This window comes from Protobothrops mucrosquamatus, unplaced genomic scaffold, assembly GCF_001527695.2.
Source record: "Protobothrops mucrosquamatus isolate PMUCROS unplaced genomic scaffold, P.Mucros_1.0 scaffold1080, whole genome shotgun sequence".
NCBI classification, from domain to species: Eukaryota; Metazoa; Chordata; class Lepidosauria; order Squamata; family Viperidae; genus Protobothrops; species Protobothrops mucrosquamatus.
In genome coordinates, this window is record NW_015387308.1 from 1 (window position 1) to 21,172 (window position 21,172).

Genomic DNA, 21,172 nt, shown 5'->3' on the forward strand with positions numbered 1-21,172 from the left:
TGTTCAGTGTTCTTTGTCCTGTTGGCAGTTTGTGGCCTTTTTCTACTTGAAAGGAGAAAAATAGAAAAGCAGTTTGTGGCCTTTTTCAAGTAGAAAAAGGCCACAAACTGCCAATAGGACAGAGTACTATATAACACAACAAACTAATCTTTCTCTCACCTTCTCTCTATGTATACTTAAAACTAAGCACAAATTCTGTGTTCTTCCACAGATGTGGTCATTTTTCAAATTATGTAAAGCATAGTCACAGAGGCTAAAGCCATAAACGGTGCATATTAATTTTTATGCTAAAATTTTATATGGCCACCCATTTCACAGTGATTATTCTGGGCAATACAAAAAAGGTTAAAGCAACAGTAAAATACTAATTCACATAACCAAAGTTCAGCATCGAGGATTTTTTTTTCCAATTTATCAAAAAAAAAACCAGCAGAATTTATTACAACCAACTAGCAGAGTTCATTAACCTCCCCACCCAAATGCCTACAGGAACAACCAGGTTTTAAGTTTCTCACAGAAGGCTAAGAGTATGGGGCCCATCCAAATCTCCTTACTCTGTTAACAGTGGGAAGCACTTCTCAAGAACACAGAGGCTTTCCCAACTGCACAATATGTTCTAGGAGTACTGCTTACAAGAGGAAAACAGATGAAGCTTTCCATCAACTCTTTCAACACAAACCTCTGAAACTTAACATTCCCTTCCTCTTGAACAGTTTTACCTTCTGGAAGAACATTGCTCATACTCAAGACAGTCATCAGGTTGCTGACATCACTGTTAATGCTGTGGGCCACTCCCGGATACTGCAAGACAGAAAAGGACAAGGATGAGCAGAGAATTGATTCTGAGTCTTCATATCCTTTAAATTAGTGGAGGGGAATCTGTAGTGTTCCTGATAGTGCAGAGCTACATGTCATATGCCATATGCCAATAATAAACAGAAATGTTTTTCCAAATATTTCTAAGGTCATTCCTGCTTTCTTACCCAGTTAAAGCATCTAATTATCCATCTACATAACTTAAATATCTTTGTTCCCTTTAAGTCTAAAGAATATAATCATAGTTTGGGCCTGGTATAGAAAAGAGAACAGAGGATCTTAAGAGGCTGCTTTCAATCTAATTTTATAATATCTATACTGACTGTTAGCAGACTTTAAAATGAATGTCTTTCCTACTATTTTCTGGAGAGTTATATGAAGGATAGTAAGATCTTTGCTTGTAAATTATCTTCTGCAGGTGGGGGTGAGGGAAATGGCCTTTCATATTTAGTATCAATTAGCAAAAGGCCAGCAAAAATCCTTTATAAGTGGCTCTTTATATTCCAAATTAATCTCTTTTCCATTATGCAGTTTTCTAAGCAGAAATGCTGTGTTTAGAGGTATAACTAATCTCAAAATCCTGAAGTAGAAAACCCAGATGGATCCATAACTATTTTTAAAGAAAGAGTGAATTCACATTTCAATATTTTTGCTCCCGATGGTTGACTGACACAAACAGCTTAAAGAACAGTTCCATTCCTCCTATCCTAACTTAGATCACTAGATTAAAAAAAATACTCTTGAAAAACAAGTAGCAATGTAACCACTGATAGAAATGAACTCTGAGAGAATCAAGAATTATGCCAACTACAATGCCAGGATTTCCACACAAAAAATGCTTCCATTAATTATTCCCAGAATTAGATACCAAGTGCAGATTCAGACAGTTTGATCAACAGGCATGGAAACTTAATACACATGAACCAATTTAGTTGCAATTGTCATATCCAAAGAATAAATCTAAGATCATATCTCAGTTGATCTCAAGCTGTGAAGGCATGAGCCTGACGCAGCCTAAGCTGCCCAATAAAGCAGCTTATTTTCCCCTTACCCACTCTGACTTCACCATAAAAGGAAAAGGCAAATGCAGTAACTATGCTCAACTGGCAACAAATAATTATTGCCTTATATGCAAAGAATGCTCAATCCAATCGCTTATTCTAAAGTTAAAAGATTAAATATGGGACATTTTTTAACAAAGTGGTTAATATTTTTTTTTTCGTTTTCAGAATGTTTTAAATGAAATAATCATCAAGAACAACTCAGGTTCTGCTCATTACCAGTGCATGTTTGTGTATTTATTTATTTTTTAAATAATACAAAAGTGCTTTCCCATTATCTTCATCTAGAATGTTTTTTCAACTTCCCATTTCATTCACTCCTTTGGGATTTTTGGCTTAATTTATTTCATTGGAGGTATACAGATGCACACGTCTTTTTGAATTCTGATTTCTAATATGAAATTTGTATGGTGTTTTTCCTAAATATCAGAACGCTAAATAATGGCAGAACTCAGGAGCATTGGTAACCTCCAGCCAGTGGGCCCATCAAAAAGCTAGAAATATAGCCCCTAGTAGCAGTATTATTGCAAAATACATTATCAGAAAATACAGTTGAGATAAACTTGATGACCCTGAAGCTACAAACCCCACCTGGATTTTCATGGCAACTTCTTTGCCATTCTTCAAACGAGCTAAGTGAACTTGTCCAATAGAAGCTGCAGCAAAAGGTCGCTCTTCAAAAGACTCCAATTTATCACGCCAGTTAGGGCCAAGATCATTGTTCAGAGTTTTCTAACAGCAAAATAAAAACAAAAAAAATTACATACCTAAATATATATTAGGCTTTCTTGTATACTATATTATAACATATGGACTATTTTAAACAAACATCAACAGTATGTTTCAAAGCCAATGGCTATTTACTTGCACAGTATGCCCCACAACTGTTCCTTACAAAGAAGAGCTACTCTTAAAAAAAAATAAAATAGCAAACTGAGCTTTTATGGTTACAGTGTAGCAAGAATAGGCCCGGTGTTTCACCCATTTGCCTAATACCAGAGTCTGAATAAAGAGCCATTGTATAAATTATAAGGTCTGATTTCTGTTCCCAAGTTCTCACCTCTCATGTTCCTAAACCAGTGACTTACTATCATTTGCTTTAAAGGCATGAAGTCTGCACTCTGCCGAACGCGTTCAAAAATCTTTTGCAGTTGTGGGTTGATAAAAGCATCATCTATCGAGAAGAATGGAAACAAAAACCCAAACAAGGGTCAATCATACAATGACAAAAACATGGTGCAGCCCACAATTATAAAAGGCTTCACTTCCAGTGTCTATTATTGCTCTCAAGTCACAACCAAGCATTTTAACTTGTTCATTATGTGATAGGAACATAATGTGTAATGTACATTATGGTTTTCTTATCCTCAGCACAAATAACACCACAGAAGATCATGCACATTCTATGTGTTAAATCAAAATACTGAGCAACAGGTTAGGAAGCTATTTTGTTACCAAGAAGGATGACCAATACAGTGTATATAATGTATATATTTTGCACAATTTATCCTCATTATGCTCATCACAGTGACAGGATCCTTGCTTCTGATCTATCCCTGAGTTTTGTTTTTATTGCATTTTCATCAAGCTGTGTGTGTCTTTCTGTGTGTGTCTGTGAGGTGGGCAGGGCTGAGTAACAGGCCCAAATTCACTCAGTTGGCTTTCATGCTTAAAGGAGACCCGTTTAAGAACCCTCTTTTCTAGGCTTGCATCATAACTATTACAACCAAATCTTTACATTTACACTTACAGCTCAAAAGGTTCAAAATCATTTTGCTAAAGAAGGATTGGGTAAAGTCTCTTGGAACAGAGGCTGCAATTCAGACTCATGATCTTCTGGAGGAACACAGGAGGCAATGCAGTCTGATGATGTTATGACATCCCTCAGAAGGGGTGTGGTCAATTTTTTTAAAAAAAATTGTGGGATGGATGAAAATAGGAGCAGGCAGTCACCCCATTCCCACCCTTAACTTCCCACATTCCAAAAGTGGGCTCAACGTGCACAACCAAATTCAAACATTTTGGCACTTCCATGCAGGAAGGCCACAAATAAAATAGTGGGCATGCAGGCCAAGGATTTGCCGCGTGTGAAAGCAAAATTTGGGGTGCTAAATTTTATATATGCTATTTTTAGAAGCATACTGAATGTAGACTCCCACAAAATTACTGTGTCATCTGCTCTTAAGAAACAAGTCTGAGATTCTCAGTGCTGAAATAATTTATTCCAGAGCTGTCCTCACTGAATCTTATTAAAACAGCTCGATTAAGCAGATTATTCTCATGATGACAGCTGCTTCTTAATTCTCAATTGTCTCAATTCTGTCTTTCACTCTATCCAAAAAGCAGAATGTAAATCTTAACAATGTGACCAGATATGTCTCTTTCTGGATATATCTGCCTTGCTTTCAATATACTAACAGGTCTGCCAAGCCTTCAAGGACTTCTGGAGGAATCATTCCAAAGTGGTATAAAGTAAGAAGAATAATCTGTATTTTCCATCTAGCAGAGGCACCCAAAACATAGGCTATGGCATGTGCAGATGACAAAGGTCTCTACGTTGCATATTTATAAGAGGTGGTGAAGGATGTGGGGAAACCATTTTAAAAGACAGGAGACAGAACAGAGAGCAAATATAGTTGGGAACTCACCTGCTAGGGTTGGTAAATCAGGAAATCAGTTGAAAGTAAGATCACGCAAACAGAGTGAGCAATGAAGGAGAATAGATTAAGAAAATGAAGCAGAGCTACCACAAAGCATTATGCATTCCCTACTACAACCCTCCCCAACTTGGTGGCTTCCAGATATGCTGAATTAAATATTGAATTATTCTGGCTGAGGGTTGGTGGCAATTCTTGTTAAACATATCTGGAGGACATTGCATTGGGTAAATTTGTCCTGCATTATGTAGCATACTATTCAATCCATTTTGTAGTTTTCCTGTGTATCAGACATGTCCTAAAAAGACTTTTTTGCAATTGCCTCAACTGAAGTACATGGAAAAATGAGTTCTCTTCTTGATATCCATCCTTTTATAAGCATGGATAATCCATAAAACTCAGCTGGCTAGTTTTCCCCAGTGAGTTGTTATTAACCATAGTAATCATAAAATAGAGTTAGCAGTTAGTTTTAGGGCATGAAACAACTACAAGCAGGCTGCAGCAACCCATTGATTGATTGATTGATATTGATTGATTGATTGATTGATTGATTGATTGATTGATTAAACTTATATGCTGCCCATCTCGCCTAGAGGTGATTCTAGGCAGCTTACAACCAATAAAGGCAAAACGATAAAACAGTATTTATACTAACACTGACTTAAACATTAACAAATATTACTGACAGTAGACTGAGCTAAATGTCTGATGTTGGCAGCCAGCCAGTTTCCTGATTCTTTTCAGAGGAAGAAAAACACAAAACTCAGCAAAAGAGTGTCAGAATTCAGAGAAAGAATACAAATTGTATGTCCACAGATTCTGTTAATATTGCCTTCACTTAAGTTTTGTTTACCCCTTTGAAACCCTCCAGAACATTTGCAATGCTTTGTTAATAATAGAAAAAATGTTTAATTTTAAACAGGAAAGGCTGGGCTGGGCTGTCAGCTGTTATGGAAATGTTTCTCCTGGCTTCACAATTCTGGTAACATTAACAATTCCACTTTTGCATGGTCTGGGTATGCACAGCACGATTTATATCTAAATTCCATTTTCTTTTATAACACACTCAGTTCTATATTTGACCTGATGAACTGCTGGATTGAAATAGCATAATATAGGTATATTAGTCACATAAGTGAAATATTTTCTAACCCAATTTCCAGAAAGGGACTCGTGTTAGTCTATTATATCAACATGTTAGGGTGTCTTAAAGGTTAACAAATAATCCTATTAGCAACCTAAAACAATCTTCTGGGGGCGAAGACTGTGAAGGATTGTGTATTCTTAACATAATCTTTCATAGCTAACACTTCACATCTGTGGGGCAAACGCTAGTAATTCTAGTAAAAGCTTATGTGGATATATCTACCTATCTACCAAGCTGTGTCAAATAAATTCTTTATTTACAGGATATGGGTAATAGACATCACATATAAGCAACTATAGTAGAGAACTACAAGGCTAAGATGTAGTGGCATCTCTTGACATATTAATCCCGAAGAGAACAAAGATTTAACTTGCCCAATAGCCTGCTTCTCACAAAACAACTAACTGTATTTGGAAGTACCCCAAACCAGGTTTCAGAGCAGTATCACTTTCTTGTCATTGTTTCTAAGAAAAGTTTGCCTTTGTCTGATTCTGAAAGTATGACAGCTGCCTTGGCCACTAAGCCATTCCATTTTCTCTTCATTTTATTGCTTTGAAAAATGGAGTATGTTTTCTTTTTCTTCTGATATCTAAATGTTTTTGAGACTTTTTCATTTCTCATATTCTTTTAAAAATACAACTTTCTTTTAAATATGAGGTTTTAGTTATGTTATTTTAATCAGAAGATGAATGACCAATGACCAAGGGTTCATGTTTCTCAGAAGCCTTCATCAGGCTAGATGTTTAGCAACATCTAGGTTAAACAGGAGAAGGAAAGGGGGCTAGTATGACATCAAAACTACAAAAAATCTACTTCAATATTGATATATTGATTGGATTCATACACCGTGCAAAGCAAAAGCAAAAAACTTGTTATGGCTTAGTATGTGATATAAATTCAGCAAATATAATTCCCAAACATGATTTATAACTTAGCACTATATGTAAGCCTTACCAACTATAGCTTATTCAGAGTTCTTAGTCAAACAATCCATGGTTCAGCTTGATATATGAACCCAGCTGTTATAAACAGACATGGGATGCAATCCTACACTCAATATCCTTACACTGTCAACAAATTCCTGTTCCAAACTTCCTGCATTGTGGGATAAGTCTGAGAAAGAATTTTAATCACATTCAAATTTGCAATCACATTCACCTAGATATCCTTACAAGTTCTTCCAGCAACTGGAAATCTAAACCACTCAGCACAGGACAGGCTATAAAAATGGATTAGATTGAGCCGACGTTCTTTTTGAAAAAATGAGATTAATAACTACTTATCAAGTCTAAAAACAATCCAAGTAGAGATCTGCAGTCTTAGCAAAATCAACCTCTAGTTGGTTCTAGGAGGGATGAAACTTCAACAAGACTTCTCCCTTTAAGAGAGGGGGAGCGCCTTTAAGATTTACTGAGAAAGGCATTTTCGCTATATATCATCTCTGAAACTACATGTTGTATGCCCTCTGGAATGACGGAGTCATAAATTATTATCCAGTATTGTTGAATGTGCTCACCGTCCTTGCTTTTCCCAATATGGACTTCACTGCAGTAAACTTAAGAGTGTTAAAAAGGAGGGGGGGGGGGGCAAAAGGCTAGATGACTTATTATATTTACCTTGAATGCTCAGCATCTGTCCCAACTTCAGTGCAGCACCTCGAACCTTGCACAGGGTACTCACAATTCTTTCAGCATTTGCTTCAGAGAGAAATGGGCTGGAATCCAAAACAGCCTTCTTTCCTGGGGACCAGCAGAGAAGAAAATATTTAGAAGATTAAAAGAAGGATGCTAATACAGGTAGCCCTTCAGCTTACGAGCACAATTGAGCCCAAAAGTTATGTTGCTAAGTGAGAAATATGTTGTGAGTTTTGCCCCATTTTATGACTTTTCTCACATTTGTTAAGTGAATCTGGTTTCGCCATTGACTCTGCTTGTCAGAAGGTCACAAAAGGGGATGACATGACTCTGGGCACTGCAATCGTCATAAATATGAGTCAGTTGTCAAGCATCCAAATGTAAGTCACATGACCCTGGGGATGCTGCAATGGTAATAAGTGTAAAAAATGGTCATAAATCACTTTTTTCAGTGCTGTTGTAACTTTGAACGGTCCCTAAATGAACTGTTGCAAGTCAAGGACTACCTATATACAAATTCCCTTTGTACTAGCACCATTAAACCATTGCACAAACAGAACTCCCTATTTTTTTTAAAAAAATAATGTGCTCACATATCCTTAGGAGCTAAAGATAAATCTGTTTACAGCTTGTTTACCCCCATCTCCTTGAATTTATCTTTTCTGGTCACAAATGGATCTCCAGCAAGTAACATATTAAGGAGAAAGTTAATGATTAAAGAAGTCAAGAGCCCTTTTCTGAAATACTAAACAAACAGAGAAGTGTACAGTATTCGTAATGTGAGAAATGAGAAAACTCAAGCATACAGTTCCACATAATTGCCAAGAGCCCAAATGCACATTATATAATAAGATATATACTTTAAATCCTGTTTGAAACAATTCTTAACTACAAGCAATTCTTAACTACAGAAATGTGGAGAAGATGTTAATTTGGTTAAGGAAACAACATTTAATGCTGCAAACAGTAGAAAGGGAATAATTTACAGAAAAATATAAGGGGGAGAGAAGCTAAATGTTTTTTTCTACCCTGCACAGGTTTTGTTGCATTTTGGTTTTATTAAATATGAGAAATATAGTATTTTCTAATACAGCTATGTTCCAGGCCAATCAGCAAATGATGAAGAAATTCATTGGAAAATTAGAAATTTTGATCAGAAATTTTGAGACGCAAATGGGGTAAAATTCTTCCCCCAACTTGGCAGAAAAATATAAATAATGAACCAAAATATATCTAAAACTCCAATTGTGACTTGTCAAATGATCACTTGTTTTTACTACTCTTTACAGTATGCTAGGGCAGGGGTCCCCGACTACCAGGCCGCAGCCCACTAACAGGCTGCAGCCTGATCAGAACCAGGCTGTGGAAGCGGCGGGCAAATGTGCTCAGCTCCGCTTGCGTGTTGCAGCTCCATGTGTGCCAGCTGCTTGTGCAAATAAGAGATGCACGCGCACACTTGGCCACCAGTCACACAGAACCATCCCCTCTCCCCTCCGCCGGTCCGCAAAGCCAGAAAGATTGGGGACCGCTGTGCTAGAGGACAGTAAACTTTACTTTTTACCTATGCATATAGACAATAATCCTTATAAAAACTGAAGAGACATATTTTGATTCCATTCAGATGACCAAGTTTGTATTTATTCACCAGGAAAAAAATGGGAATGCCAGGATATAATGCTGGCTATTAAACATAATTTGCCAATATGAAAATCCTACTGAGATTATTTTTAGCAATGTCTACAAATTATACACAGGCTTCCACTGTAACTCCAGGACAAATTGAAAAGTCAACCAGTTGAGATATTCTACCAGTTCTTTAGAGACTGTGATTCAAAGACATATTTTTAATTACCTCTCACCCGACCTGTGCCTACTCTGGTTTTCTGCAGGATATTTTGTGCATTCTGTGTGTCAGTCCTTTGAGGTGGGCAGGTCAAGAAATAGATTCCATAAAAAATACTGGAACTCTACTGTTACAGGGTATAACAACAGAATCTTGATAGCATCTTATATATTCACTCATACCAAATAGAATCAAGGCAGGACAATCTTCTGGTTTTTTCCTCCTTCCCTCCCTACCAAGGCTATGCTTTTAGCCTAATAACTATTGAATACCTTCTTCAAGATATTCTGTTCTCTTTCTTTGTGCATGAATGCATGAGTGCATGTCCATGTGTGAATACACCAACATAATGAAAACACTCCTTATCTGTGCAAAGAAGCATGGTCAAGAGAAAATTATTTTTCTTGGTTAATATTTTCAGCTTCATGCAGTAACAAAACTGCATAATCTGGGGCCGCATTCATCTAAGCAATTTTTCTAAGTATTCTGAGGCAATATAATCCATCATACTATGTTTTTCATCCGATCATAAATACTTCACAAAGTGTTTCTCTGGCTCAATAATCATGTACTTGTTTTTGCAATACTGAAAGTTAAATCATGCCCCTGAACTTTTAATAAAGCTGATCTTCAAGTTCATTCATCCCCCAACACAAGAGGGCGTATCAAGATTGAATTTCATTTTATATTCCTGGAAACACTCTCCTTTCACCTAATGTGGCTTATATATCTCCCACCAAAACCACTACAATGGTTCTGAAAGTCACTGTTAATCAAAAAGCTTTTTTACACATTGTTTGGTAGTATAGTAACTCTCATCTGCAATTCATGCTTAAAATAAGCATTTCCTTGCCCACACATACTTTATTTAAAATAATTTGCTGTAACAGCCATTAAGACAGAGGGTCCAATATTTAAATATATACATATACTTGCACAAACCTAGGGTCTGCAGCTTTCTACTCTATGGCAAACCACAACTTGGCATTAGAGTCAAGCCAATAAGCAGTAGTGAAAACTAATTTGTTGTTTTTCATCAAATATTTCTGGAGAAAATAGAGAAACCACCCAACAGACTGTTTACTGTCTATATTTACCAATTATCTATACATTTGTGCAACAAAAGAAATAAATTTGGTTGAGCATTAAAACTGTTATTGCAAAATGTTGCAAAACTAAAGTGCATGCTTCATTGGATCAGTGATGATTAAAAATGGGAGGGGGAGATATTTATTTAGATAAAAATACACAAAACAAAACAACTCTTCACTGAAAAAATAAATTCAATCAAAATTGGCTCCTTTTGTTAGTTATAATATCATTTTAAACAAAGATACTGAATTTGAATATGTGAAATATTATTTTCATCAAGATTACACACATTTATGTGTTCTTCCAATTAATTTGGTCTTTTCTAAAATATGTTCCCTCGAATTAGACAGTTGTTGATTTAATGTTGCATTATTTTGATATTTGTTTTATAGCATTTTTCTTCTGTGCCTCTTCTGTCTGGCAAAACTCTAACAAGTTCCTGTGTTATAAACATGAGAATCTGGAATTTTATCACTCAACTTTCCAATTCAGTGCCCACAAGGCAATATTTGAAAACCAACATTCCTAAAAAAAACAACACCAGATTGTGGAAGGCTGTCATAACTGATGGCAAAAGTGTGGCCTTCTCTGAAGCAAATACTGCACTCTTTTTTTCAGCATCTAATTTCAGTAAAAGTTGCACTACAAGTGTGTTTTCTCATTTGAAGACTGCTTTGTGGCTCTTTAACTATATACTGAGAAAAAAAGGTTATTAAGGAATTAAAATGGGGGGGGGGGACATATCCATTATTTCAGCCACAGTCCTGAAGCTTCTATGTCTTAACCCAACTATAAGCACAAAATAAGCCTGTTGCTCTTGTTGACAAGGTGACATCAACCCTGGGGGGGGGGGGGAGAGGAAACCACAAAGCTCTAGTTGCAAGCTCTCTGGAATGAATGACAGAACAGACAGGTGGAAAATTCAGTTGTAAGACAAAAAAGAGCTAAATGGAAAAACAGGCCTCAAAATGGATCCTATGATATTCATTCATAGTTCTTTCTTGGGCATTATGTTGTATTATGTAAGCTATGCATAACAGTGGCAAAAAAAAAAGTTGTCAGAAAAAGTAGCCTTTGAACTTGAAAGCTGCACAAAAATGTCTAAGGCACTTCTGTATGAAGGCTCTTCAAATTAGTAGAAAACAAAAGCCCTTAACAATTAATTTCTCTTTTTACTTAAAGCTCTCAGGAAATAAGATCAATCTGCCCTCATTTCTCTAACTTTAAACTAGTTAATAGCCACAAGCTTAACTTCTTATAATTAGTTTTGTTCTGCCTGTATTCAGATCGGGGAGTGCCCAGTTAAACAAAGTACTGTTTGAAAACAGGAAAATGTAAATAGAACTATTGCACAACCAACGTCCTGGGAAAGGTCTGCTGAAACCAGACTGCAGCAAAGGCATGCTTTCAAGGATTCTGCCAATGGTGTGAATGTACTCACACCGAATGCCTCATCTTTCTATCCATGCAGTTTACAGTACAGCAGATTCTGTGTTTATGAATTTGTCATTTTTCCCCAACCATTTTCAGATAGACCGCAGATAATTTTGCACCATTTTCTGAAGCTACTATTTTATTTATGTAGAGTGAATATGCACTGAAGTACACGGATAATATCCATGCCTGCTTCTCAAGACTCTTTCAGATACTCTGCCCTTAGCTTGTAACTATTGCCCCAAGAAGTCCTATTGTACAAGTTACAAACTCAGCATTTTGGACAAAAATTGGAATCCATTGTCAAGTTTTAAATGCCATTTTATTGCTATTAATTCGGTGTGCTTTTGTTTGATAATTATATATCATATTGGGAGTATACAAGGAAATGCAGCATATAAATACCATCAATGATAACTAATTAATTTAATCATCATCAGGGAAGCAAAGAAATCAGGCAGGTTAGCTATGAATCTTTAAAATCTTTTTAGACAGAGAATGGCCGGGGAAACAGAGCAAATTTGAAAGCGATTTAATTAATTAATATGTATGTATGTATGTATGTATGTGTGTGTGTGTGTGTGTGTGTATGTGTGTATGTGTGTGTGTATAGTATTGGAAGGCAGCTATCATGTCACCCCTAATCCTTCTCTTTGTTAAATTAAACATACCTAGTTCCTTGTTGCCATACCTAGCATAATGACTATAAAAGTTAGACTGTAAATATTAAAATACCAAGGTCTTGTCAAAGTCACATAAGACTGGCTTAATGGTCAGTATTGCTATGAAAATATATCTTTTCCTTTCAAAGCTAAATGGCCAGATAACAGCAGAAAACATACTCTTGTTGGGAATTTAGAGTTAGGTTTCAAGCAGAGTTACTTATGTTATTTATGTTACTCTCCTATAGGCATTCTTCAAGAAGCTGTTGCAAAGATGACAGCTGTCCATTATTTAGTAATTAAGACCCCAACATTGAACTTCTTGTCAATGTTTGGCTTAGTCACACTTGGCCACTAACAACGTTGAAGTATTCTTTGTTGAAGTAACTGAAAGTGACGTAAACAGCCCAAAATGTGGCAACAAAATGTCTGCATGATAGTCTTCTTCTTGCCCAAGTAAAAGGTATCCTATGTATGCCTGTCAAGCATGAGTGCTTTGGACAGAATAAAGTCCAACCTCCTTCACATCCCCTTACCTTAATGAACTTTAATTGGGCAAGTTCACTTGTAAGACAGCAATCTGAGTAAAACAATGTCCTCTTGCTACAAATTTATGTAGAATAATCCTGGCTCCTTTATCTTAGATTCTTTTTATGTAACATTTATTTCAGCACCTGACTGTTTATAGACAAACAAGAGAGCTTTTAAAAAGAACAGCTACATTTTTAATCTGTGCACATGTGTATGTGTATACACAGAGAACATACTGTATCAACATAAACAGAAATCTAAGAGGAAAAATATGTCAATTTTCAAAATAAAGTTCAAAGGTCGCAGTAAAATAAGACAATCCAGCACGAATGTTTTGTTAAGCAAACAGGTTAGACATCTGCATTGATCAAGTCCAAGACACAGAAGATTTCTTCCAAAAGATGAATGCCTCATTCTCAGTTCATAGGTCAGTTTCCCCCCCCCCCCCAAATCTTTCCTAAGGAACAAGAGGCAGTCTTTGTCTTCCTTCAATGAACAGCATCATCACCACCATTATTCTTAAAATATTAATTCAAAATAAATAAAAAATGCAGATAATGTCTGGAGAAAATAAAGCTAAAAGCAAAAAGTACGCTCACACGTTATCCATTAGTACAACTATTTCAAAGAGTTTTTATTCTCTGTGCTTGCATAACGTGGCATGCTCAAAAACAAGGACTGTTCAGAAACTGGGAGCTCTTATTAACAGCAAACAAAGAAAAACTCACCATTGCGCTCTTCAGATCTAAGACTCTTCTTTGCAACCTCTGCCAATGCTCCAATGCCAAGGCCAACAGCTAAGCCTTAAATGAACAAAGAAAGAAAAAAGGAGGAAGAGGAAGTAAGTTAAAATGACAATGGCATACAGTTACATCTTCATGGGTATTCATATGTATCGACACTGAAATTCTTTCTAGGACACATCACTGAAATCTGAAACATTAATTTTCCTCATTTTTCAGTGTTCACCATTATGACTAGTGGAGATAAATACAATCATGCCATGTTTGCTAAGCAACATTTACACAAAATAATAGTGAACATTAGACTAAGTTCTAAGCATTGGACGATCACTTGACTATGAGCCAGCAGTGTGCAATAGCAGCCAAAAAAGCTAATACAATCCTGGGTTGTATAAACAGAGGCATAGAATCAAGATCACACAAAGTATTAGTACCGCTTTATAAAACCCTAGTAAGACCACACCTGGAATACTGCAACCAAGTGTGGTCTCCATACTACAAAAAAGATGTTGAGACTTTGGAAAAAGTTCAGAGAAGAGCAACTAAAATGATCAAATGCCTGGAGACTAAAACATGAAAAACGGCTGTAGGACTTGGGTTTGGCTAGTCTAAAGAAAAGAAGAAACAGGGGTGACATGATAGCAGTATTCCAGTATTTGAGGGGCTGCCACAAAGAAGAGAATATCAAACTATTCTCTAAAGCACCAGAGGGCAGGACAAGAAGCAATGGTTGGAAACTCACCAAAGAGAGAAGCAATCTGGAATTAAGGAGAAACTTCCTAACAGTGAGGACAATTAACCAGTGGAACAGTTTGTCTTCAGAAATCATGGAGGTTTTTAAGAAGAGACTAGACACTCACTTGTCTTGAAGTGGTATAGGTTCTCCTGCTTGAGCAGAGGGCTGGACTAGAAGACCTCCAAGGTCCCTTCTATTCTATTCTATTCTATTCTATTCTATTCTTATTCTTATTCTGTTTATTGTAGGAAATATTTATTTGTACTTATAAGGCCACCCAATTCTACAAAGACTCTGGGTGGCACACATTTTATTTAAATTTACATTACATATTTCAGTTGGTTTTGTATATGCTGAAGATTGCAGCTGAGCATGCTCAGTTGCCAGACAATGCATTAGTAAAATTATCAAGCTGTTTTTTTCCTGGAGTTTCATAATGAAAACTTCTGCATGGTACACTAGATGAACTGCTTACTCTTTTTCCTCATTTCCTCAACTTCAATATAAATTCTAACCATTTCCTTTTTATGGGAGCCAGTTTGGTATAGTTGTTAAGGCATCGGGCTAGAAACTGAAACACCGTGAATTCTAATCCTGCCTTAAGAATGAAGATAACGGGGCGACCTTGTCCCAGTCACTCCTTCTCATGAAGGAGGCAATGGCAAAGCACGTTTTACAAATCTTGCCAAGAAAACTGCAGGGATTTGTCCAGGCCATTATTAGGAGTCAAAAAATTGACTCAAAAGCAAACATGCACACACACAAAGAATAATTTCAGAAAGAGTACTTTTCAGGGAGGGAAAATATATACAATACTTGCAGGATGTTTATCATACTCTCAGTACACTTCTGAAATATTCTGAACCTTCTAGGTTCTAAAAATATGTCACAAACCTTCACTGATGTCACAAACCACAATCACATGGTTGCAGGATACTGTAACTGGTTGTAAATGCAAGCCAGTTGCCAAGCGCCCAAATTATGATCATGTGACCACAGGGGCAGAGCAATGATCATAAGTTCCAATTTAGGTTGTAGCTGACTTGTTTGGAAGCCATTAATTCAAACCGTTATTACCTGTATTTATTTATTATTTCTATTAAATATGTATGCTGCCCATCTCACTATCAAGAAATTCTGGGCGGCTTACAATGTCACAAATAGTCATACAAAACAAAAGATTTAAATCATTAGGCGTTAAAAGCTGAAACGTTAAAATTAACACTTATTGCCCTTAAAAGAGGACTGAGAGCATTAGCACGGTACTCCAAGAAGACCAACTAGAATTCAGTTACCAGAAAAATTAAAAACACGGCATTTGCCAACAGGCCCAAGAGTCATTCTTGGAGCACAGATGGCCACAAGATTGCACAGGTTTCCTGGTGTACTCCTTACCCATTACCTAAAGTAATCCTTCAATAGGAAAGCCTACTACTTTGCTAAAAAAGCACAAATGACCTCATCTTAAATCCCTCAAATTCCTTAAGGCAAGACATTGCCACATGGCCATATATCTGCAGATCTCAAATTATTTGGAGACCAAAGAATGTAAGAAAAAGGGGATGCTTAGAGAAAAATCTAATTGTTTTGACTCTGTGGTTTAAATGTTAAGTCTATTAATGTGTATAAAGAAAGGAATCAGTCTAACTGATTTGGATGTTGCGATGAAAGACTGAAAAATGAAAGGATGATGAAGGATTCTCTCAATGTAACACAAACCACCCTTTCCAAGAAAAAAAGTGAATCTTGAAAGAGAAAAAAACTGATTTTGGGGGAAAAAAGAAATTCTAAAAACCAGAGTAAAAACAGAATGAATATAGAAACAGAACATGTAAGTCCTCTGTGAAAACGTTTTAGAAGATTATCGACAAATAGAATGAGTGAAAAATGGATGCAAGTGAACATGAAAACTGCTTGGGATAAAGTGAGAATTATATTCCAGAGAGGCATAAGGAGTTACAATAGTAGAAAGAAGCTTAGTAAAACGAAAAACAAAAGATGCTATGGATGAGAATGCACATAAAAAATGATTGCTTCAAAATAATGAAATTGTATTGTACAGTACAATGTGCGATAATTATGGATGATTAATTATGTGCTATCAAGTTGTTTTCAACTCGCAGCAACCACATAGATAATCTGTCCCTAGCCTATTCTTTCAGGTCTTCCAATGGTACACTCATTGCCACTGTAACAGAGTCCATCCACCGTGCTGTGTTCTCTTCTTCTTTTACTTTGTGCAATGTGTCCATACAATGTGTACACAGAGAAAAGGAGCATTGCAAAGAATGTAATCACAAAGAATAAGGAAAGTTTACCTTTTGAAAATGGCTGAAAAGGGCTAAATTATGAAGTGCTGAGTGCTCTATGAGCTTGGATGTTTGCTTGCAAATATTTCATTACCAGATTAAGTAGCATCTTCAGGGCTAAACTAGTTCTCGCCTGAAGCATATCACAAGCGTTATCACAATTTTCTACATTTCTGAATCAGGTAAACTAAAGCTTTATGCTGTCCTGAAAATCTGGTCAAATAATAATTCCAACCTATTTGTGTGGCTGTTTCCTCTTCCCAATTTGTATTGGTTCAAGACAAAACAGCAGCCTACGTTTTGTCTAAAGCAGTGGTCCCCAACATTTGTGGCTTGGAGGCCCGGTGGGGGGAATGTGTGCACACGTGCAACTCAACTTGCACAAGCGGTAGGCCACCGCACACGCGCATGCACCCTGGCCCACCACTCACAGGCCCAGTTCCAAACAGGCCACAGCCCAAAAGTGGGCCGCAGTCTGCAGAGTTGGGGACCCCTGTCTTAAAAACAAAATATGGCCATTGTTGTTCCAGTACAGTGTTTCATAAATGTTCCTCTCTGCCTCTAATTTTATTTAACACACTAATACAGTGGTTCTCAACCTGTGGGTCGGGACCCCATTTGGGGTCGATCGACCATTTCACGGGGGTCGCCAAGCAAGGCTGTCCGCCATTTTTTTGTCCGCCATTTTCCCCCCTTTTCCGGCGGGTGCCTTACCTCCCTTGGGCTGGGCCAGCTGGTGGTCGGCCTGCTCCGTCTCTGCCGCTTGCCAGCTACGCCTCAGCCGGCGCAGGGGGCGGAACCACGCATGTGTGGGGCTCCCGGGCAGGGAAAGTCCTCGACCTACGACCGGTTGGGTAGTCCTCGACTTACGACCGGTTTAGTCCTCGACTTACGACCGGTTTAGTCCTCGACTTACGACCGGTTGGGGTCGCGGCATTAAAAAGGTTGAGAACCACTGCACTAATGTATTCGGAAGAAATTACCATTATCAGGTCCTCACCCTGCTAAAAGGATCAAGGGTAAAAATCCAAAATAGGTGAAGAAAGCATATTTTCATTAGCTAACTCTAAAGCACAAACAGTTTAGGAAAAGATAGGCCAACTAGGACCAACTTGAAAACAATTACAATTCTAGATGTTTTTTAGGGCACAGCAGATGCTTTTTTTGACAAAGTACTTTCTATGTTTGAAACAGATATAACCCCAATTTGCAGAACGTATGGACAGAAAAATAAGTATTAATATAACCACAAGATCCACTACTGAATGAAATAAGATGCATCTGAGCACATTGTCAGTCTCTAGGTATTTGTTACCAGAATCAAAAGAACCAAATATTTTCATACAAAAAGATATTTCTCATTCTCTAACTACCCAAGTATCATTTTCTGGAAACCAAATATGTAGGACAGCGTACAGTTTTAAACTGCTACTGTTGTTAGATAACAGTAACTTATCCCAAGCTAACAAACCTCAGGGATCTCTCAATATATTCTCTGTTCCACCTTCTTGCACATCCATACGCATGTCACATAAAAATTGTGCCAAAGTAAACATAGTATATTTTTAAAAGTGCTAAAAGACTTCCAACGGCCACAGAAAGAATTTATTTCTGATATTATATCAAACATCTTACAGCCTGGTTATATTCAACAAACAGGAAGTATATACTACAAGCCCAAGTGGTAAGAAACAAAAATGGCACTCATGCAGTCCTTTCAACTACTGGCTCAAGGAAATGTTTACTCTTTTATGTTTCATGGGATAGTATATAGTACATACAGTGGCCTGTGGTAACTTGCCTAGTGAAAGCCAGGTTCCTTATCGCTCTGTTATACAAACAGAAACATTCAAAAAATATACAGAAGTAAATCTCATCTGGGAGAAATGAAAATAAAGGATAGATGCCAACTCTGGCTATAAAGAGGAAAGGTCATAAACAGAGAGACTTCTCTTTTAACTAATATGTGCTCACTTCACATTGGCTGCCAAAAAGGCCTGGTGAAAGGTGACATTCCTTCCCTGCTTCTCCAGCCTATCAATTTCCATGGTATTCGACAACTTTCAATTAATAGATGAAAAATCTCAGAACCTTCTCTCCTCTCTAAACATGAGTTGATATGGAAAGTATTAGTTGAAGTATTATCAATACATTATTACAACTAATTCAAAATCCTCAAAAGACTGGGGTTGTAGGGGGAAAAAAGGTGGCCAGAAGTGATCTATTAAATTGTGTTAATAAAAAAGTTTCCTTAAGAGATTTTCCTGAAATTCAACTGATTCCTAAAAGAAATCTCAGTAAATCTTGGGTCCTACCTGCCAGGGAATTACATCTGGTGGAACTCAAAAGGTTGGTCTTCTCTGCCACAATGCCCATCTTGTAGAAATTTCTCCTCGCAGAAATAAAATAAGCTCCAAGCCCCTCAAAACCAGGCCATATTGTGGTTAATATTATCCTCTTCTGTTTTTTTGTATTTTTTTAAACTTGTTTTTTTAATTGGGGCTATGGTGTGTGTGTGTGTGTGTGTGTGTGTGTGTGTGTGTGTGTGTGTGTGTGTGTGTGTTTTCATGAAGGCTTATTACTGAATGGTTAGGAACCTGGCTTCTGTCAATATATTAGTTTTAATTCAATACAAGTTTTTACCCATTATATTTAAATATGTACATGTATATTTTTTTATTATTGATGGTTACTTGCCATTTTTTTCTGGCTTTGAGGAGCAGTTCTCTCTACCCTTCATTCCCCCACCTCTTTTGTGTTTCATCGAAGACTGTGAGCCAAAGCACAGGGCCATCTAACAGATGAGCAATTCTTTCTCTGAACGTAACATGCAGACTTTTAGTCTTTTCAGAATTTTCCATCTTCAGATCATTTTTTTTTCTAAATTAAGAGACTCACCTCCAAAGTTAGCAAGTCTTCCAATTCGAGTAACAGGCACTTTTCGCTCTCGGGCACGTTCACTGAGCTGCAAGATTTTTAAAAAAGCATAAACAGATGCTTGATCTGCTAATAAACAAAAATATATATATTTCACAAGCAGATGGTCTAAAATAAGAGTTTTCTCATCAAGTGCTAGGAACTTCTGCCACACAAATAACATTATTTCAAAATTAAACTTATTAAAGCAACACACAGCTACTCTTATCTACCCGATTTTTACATCTGTTCACCAATTCATGGGACTATTAGAAACTCAGCCATTTATACAAGTACTTTGTTTCCCCTACCCTAGTACCTTGTTTTATGCACATTTTGTTCTGTAAAAAACAAAGTGAACAAGGTATTATGGTTATTTGCCTTCACTTAATCAGAATAAGCACTGCTGTCAACTTCAAATTCCATTTTAATATGTATCCAATTTAGGCAGAACCTGGCCTTTCTTGAGTGTAATTTGGCCAGCTGTATGTCTTGGGGTTTTTTTGTTTTTGTTTTTGTTTTGCTTTCTGTGGGATGTGACATCACGTGATGTATCGGGACTTTTTCCCCATTGCCAGTAATGGAGTGGGTGCGGTTTTGGCGTGGCGCATTCGGCCCGCGGGCTGGCAGTTTCTCATGCCTGATGTAAACTAAAACATCAGATGGGCATTATCACAGCCAGAAGCTCTGAGAAGCCAGGAGAGTTAATACTTAAGAGAATTTCCTCTAAAACTGTTCTTCATATTATTATTTTTACTTTTTTTCAATTCAGTAGAATAGTATTTTTGTTTTAAAGTAATGTATACTTCAGGTCATTTCCTGAATATCATAATCATTCAGTTCTTTGCAGTGATTATAACATGTTCTATTCAATGGTGTCCTTTTAAGCTGCATTCCTTAACTTAATGTTCTCCTTCTTTGGACTATTGGACTTCAATTCCCATAATTCCAACCAAGCATGGCCAATGAAATTATAGGAACTGAATCACAATGTATTTGGGGGTACAGAATAAACAGAATTGTCTCTTCTAAAAAAATCCAAAGCAAAAAAGAATTATAAGCAAACTTCGCTGCACCTGTTTGACTTTTAATTTCATGGACAAAAGAAAAACAACTAACAAATCTTAGCTTCTTAACCATTCCAACAATTTAGCAAAATATCAAATGTCCAGCAAATGAAAGATGAACACCTGTTAAATGTTAAAAAGAAGATGTCTATTTCTAGGCAATATCATGACCTTTCTAAACAAATGTCTGGTTGTTAGGAAAGTTGAACTAATTTTGAGAGGACATCCACATACATCTAGCTTAGAAAATCAGAACTAAATAAAATACTAAATTATGTTAAGCTCTCCCTATTCTGAGGTTTGATTGCCAAGACTTCAAAGATAGTATACCACAAAAACATCAATAAAAATATTTTTTTTAAAAATACCAATTCAAGATATATTAATTAGCTGTTTAGAGGGTTTTTTAATTAAAAAAGTGTAGTAAGAATCTTAGAAATGTGCATGATTCATATGTGAAAAAGCTAGGAACAAATCTGTGCACATTTATCTTAACCTAAAATCTCTCTGTCAGTCCATTCCAG

The 21,172-nt window shown here is 36.8% G+C and overlaps 1 protein-coding gene across 1 annotated transcript in view; it reads right to left on the reverse strand.

Moving 5' to 3' along the window:
• Positions 1–383: 383 nt before the first annotated feature.
• COQ8A (coenzyme Q8A) overlaps positions 384–21,172 on the reverse strand; it is a 40,898-nt gene continuing 20,109 nt past the window's right edge. Inside the window, exons 4-9 of the mRNA XM_015820172.1 lie at positions 19,564–19,630; positions 13,606–13,680; positions 7,298–7,420; positions 2,966–3,051; positions 2,469–2,609; positions 384–801 (exon numbers count right to left, since the gene is read on the reverse strand). Coding sequence (XP_015675658.1) covers positions 559–801; positions 2,469–2,609; positions 2,966–3,051; positions 7,298–7,420; positions 13,606–13,680; positions 19,564–19,630 — 735 coding nt within the window. The 3' untranslated portion in view covers positions 384–558. The remainder of the gene's footprint in view (positions 802–2,468; positions 2,610–2,965; positions 3,052–7,297; positions 7,421–13,605; positions 13,681–19,563; positions 19,631–21,172) is intronic.